A 2,847-nucleotide genomic window follows, 5' to 3' on the forward strand; every position below is an offset into this window, starting at 1 on the left:
ATTATACACATTAGATATTAAGTTTTAATTTTGGTTGTTTAGTTTTCAGTTTGGTTTCTTATTTTTCAGTTTTTAATTTTCCAGTTTTGGTTTCTTATTTTTCAGTTTTTAGTTTTTATTATCAGTTTAGTTTCCAATTTTGATTTCTTATTTTCTAGTTTTGCTATTTGATTGGTTTAAGTGGTGGTTCTTCACTTATATAACACAATAGCACACTTCTTCCTATTTGATATGTGTAATTAAAATGGGTAAGGTGTTTTAATTGGTTGAATTTTTCACGTAGGATGCAATTGACATTCACATGCAAGACTAAAAAAAATGAGACTCACCATAAATATGTTATGTAAGTTAGATTGTATTCGGTAGACACACTTAAGGCCAAGTTCAGGGGTTCAATAGGAACAATACTTAATTGAGGTATCAAAATAAAGGGGGGGGGGGGGGGGGTTTCAAGTTCAGGAGGCCGCATATGCATTAAGCCTATAATTAAACAATAACAACAACATACCCAGTGAAATCCCACAATGTGGGCTCTGGGGAGATTGAAGTGTACGCAAATCTTACCTCTTCCTTGAAAGGTAGATAAGTTGTTTTCGAAAAAGATATAATTAAACGAATAAAAATATGTCCTCTAATTAAGATATATCACCAAATACAAGAATTAACCAAACAAGAACTAACCAATCTAGCAGCTTTTGACCGCCTATATCTTACTCAAGAAGTGCAGAAAAATGACTTTACTAGAATCAGTATAAGCATATGGAGTACAAATTTTGGTAATGGCCAGCAGCTAGGACTCAGTGTCAGCACTGAGACCCATATGAGACTCTGAACCCAACAAGTTTGTGGGCTCCTCCATCTTAGGAAATAATTAATTTACACCTCTCAGCACCACTTTTTCCTTAATTTAGCTTAGACCACTTCTCAAAATGATGCACTCCTATTTAATTTACTTATACATGTTAACAATTAAGTTACCTTAAACAAATCCTTAGCTATTGCATGACCTTTATTTAGTGTTTGTTTGTCTTAAGCATAAAAGGAAATATAACATTCAAAATAATCAGCCAAGATATTGAAAAGGATTATTGGTTAAATACTTAAATATTACTAGAAGATCCTTATCAAGTGAAAGTAGTCACATACAATTGAAGGGAGAAAAGAAAAGAAAAGAAAAGAAATGAAGAACATTCTTCACAAAATTCTTGCCAAACACTAAAATTTTCTTAAGAAATCCCATTAAAAGACATTTTTGCTCTCAATATTCGAGAAATTTAATTTTCCCTATTATTAATACAATCTACTACTAGTAATTACTACATAGATACTGTATTTAATTTTCCCCTTACAAGCACTATCAAAAGAAATTAAAAATTTAAGCACAAAAAATTACATACATCTCAAGAATGATGATGATGGTGAGCATTTCCATGATTATCATCTCTATTATGCTGATTAGAAAAACCACTAGCATGACCCATTTGTCTAAACGAATTCATCGCAGCCAATATTCCCAACTGCCCTTCCACTGCCGTCCCGCCGCCGCCACGTGTCCCCAAAATTGGTTGATGAGAATTCATAAAATTTAATAATCCTCCTCTAATATTTGAGTTGTCAATATTACTAGGAGATGCCCACATAGAATTATTAGGGTCATGATGACTAGAATTATTAGTACTACTATTTGTCATCATATACAATGTTGTTGCCGGTGTTTGCCCTTGATGACTTGCTGGAATTGACCCATAACTACTAGATTGTTGTAACATATTACCCATATGGTAATTTTGTAACACCGGCATCAAATCTTGATCTTCTGACCTCCTCTTTTTTCCAATATTATCGTTATCACCCTGATCCCTATCAACTTCGTCGTGAATCTGATCACATAGTTCCTCTTTAGCTTGTAACATGGCTAAATTCCCACTAGGAAAAATATTAAACCCCATCGACGAATTTTCGGAGGAAAATAAACCAGCCCCATTAAAATAATTTCGACCTTGATAAGGGTCATGACCAAGATTTTGTGCTAGGTAATTATTGTTGTGGTGTCTTGAACTTCTTAAAGAAATGTTAAGTGAGGAATAATTTGCTGGAATAGTACCAGTACCAGTGGCAGCAATAACTGAAGGCTCAGCTTGTTGTAAGAGCCATTCAATAGTTTCACCATCAGATTTGTGACCTAATTCTTTAGTGAGTTGAAAAACCCTAGCTGCACATGTTGCTGGCATTCGAATTCTACGACCACGACCATCAACCTTAGTGTGTCTGTCTTTTGTTGAAGCTCTTTTTGGCTGAGGTTGTTGTTTCTTGTTTGGTTCTTGATTTGATGAACTAGGATCATGAAGTGAGTTTGAACATATTGTATGGTGATCTTCTTTTTTCTCTAACAATTGTAATGGGAAATTTGGTCTTTGGATAGAGTTTTCAATATTATCATGATGATGACCAGTTTCCATTATAAGAAAAGTGGTGGTGTTTTCTTTGTTTGCGGGATGTGTTTGAAGTGGGGGCTAAGCTATAGAGCTAGCAGTAGTAGTAGTACTATATCTATCTACTATCTCCAATGGGTGACACTCAAGAAGAGGGTTTTGTGGGTCTATATCTCTATCTAATCTTTCTTTCTCATTCTATATTTGTAAAGGATTTAACACCTGAGCTTATGTCTATAAGCTGTAAACAGCTTATAAGTTAAAAAAAAAAATTGGGGTAGTTTAATTTATTTTTTTTGGCTTATAAGTTATTTTCAGCTTATAAACTACTTTAGATAAGCTAAATCAAATAGGTTCAATTATTTTTTTGAGCTTATTTTAAGCACAAAATGATTTTAAACTGGTCAGTCAAACA

General features: G+C 33.6%; 1 protein-coding gene across 1 annotated transcript; it reads right to left on the reverse strand.

Moving 5' to 3' along the window:
* Positions 1 to 1,202: 1,202 nt before the first annotated feature.
* On the reverse strand, positions 1,203 to 2,614 carry LOC132641545 (transcription factor TCP15-like). Its single transcript, XM_060358585.1, has one exon. It carries the CDS (start codon positions 2,457 to 2,459, stop codon positions 1,401 to 1,403), a length of 1,059 nt encoding a protein of 352 aa, XP_060214568.1. The 5' UTR covers positions 2,460 to 2,614; the 3' UTR covers positions 1,203 to 1,400.
* Positions 2,615 to 2,847: the final 233 nt, after the last annotated feature.

Source organism: Lycium barbarum, chromosome 5 (genome assembly GCF_019175385.1).
Source record: "Lycium barbarum isolate Lr01 chromosome 5, ASM1917538v2, whole genome shotgun sequence".
Lineage (NCBI taxonomy): Eukaryota > Viridiplantae > Streptophyta > Magnoliopsida > Solanales > Solanaceae > Lycium > Lycium barbarum.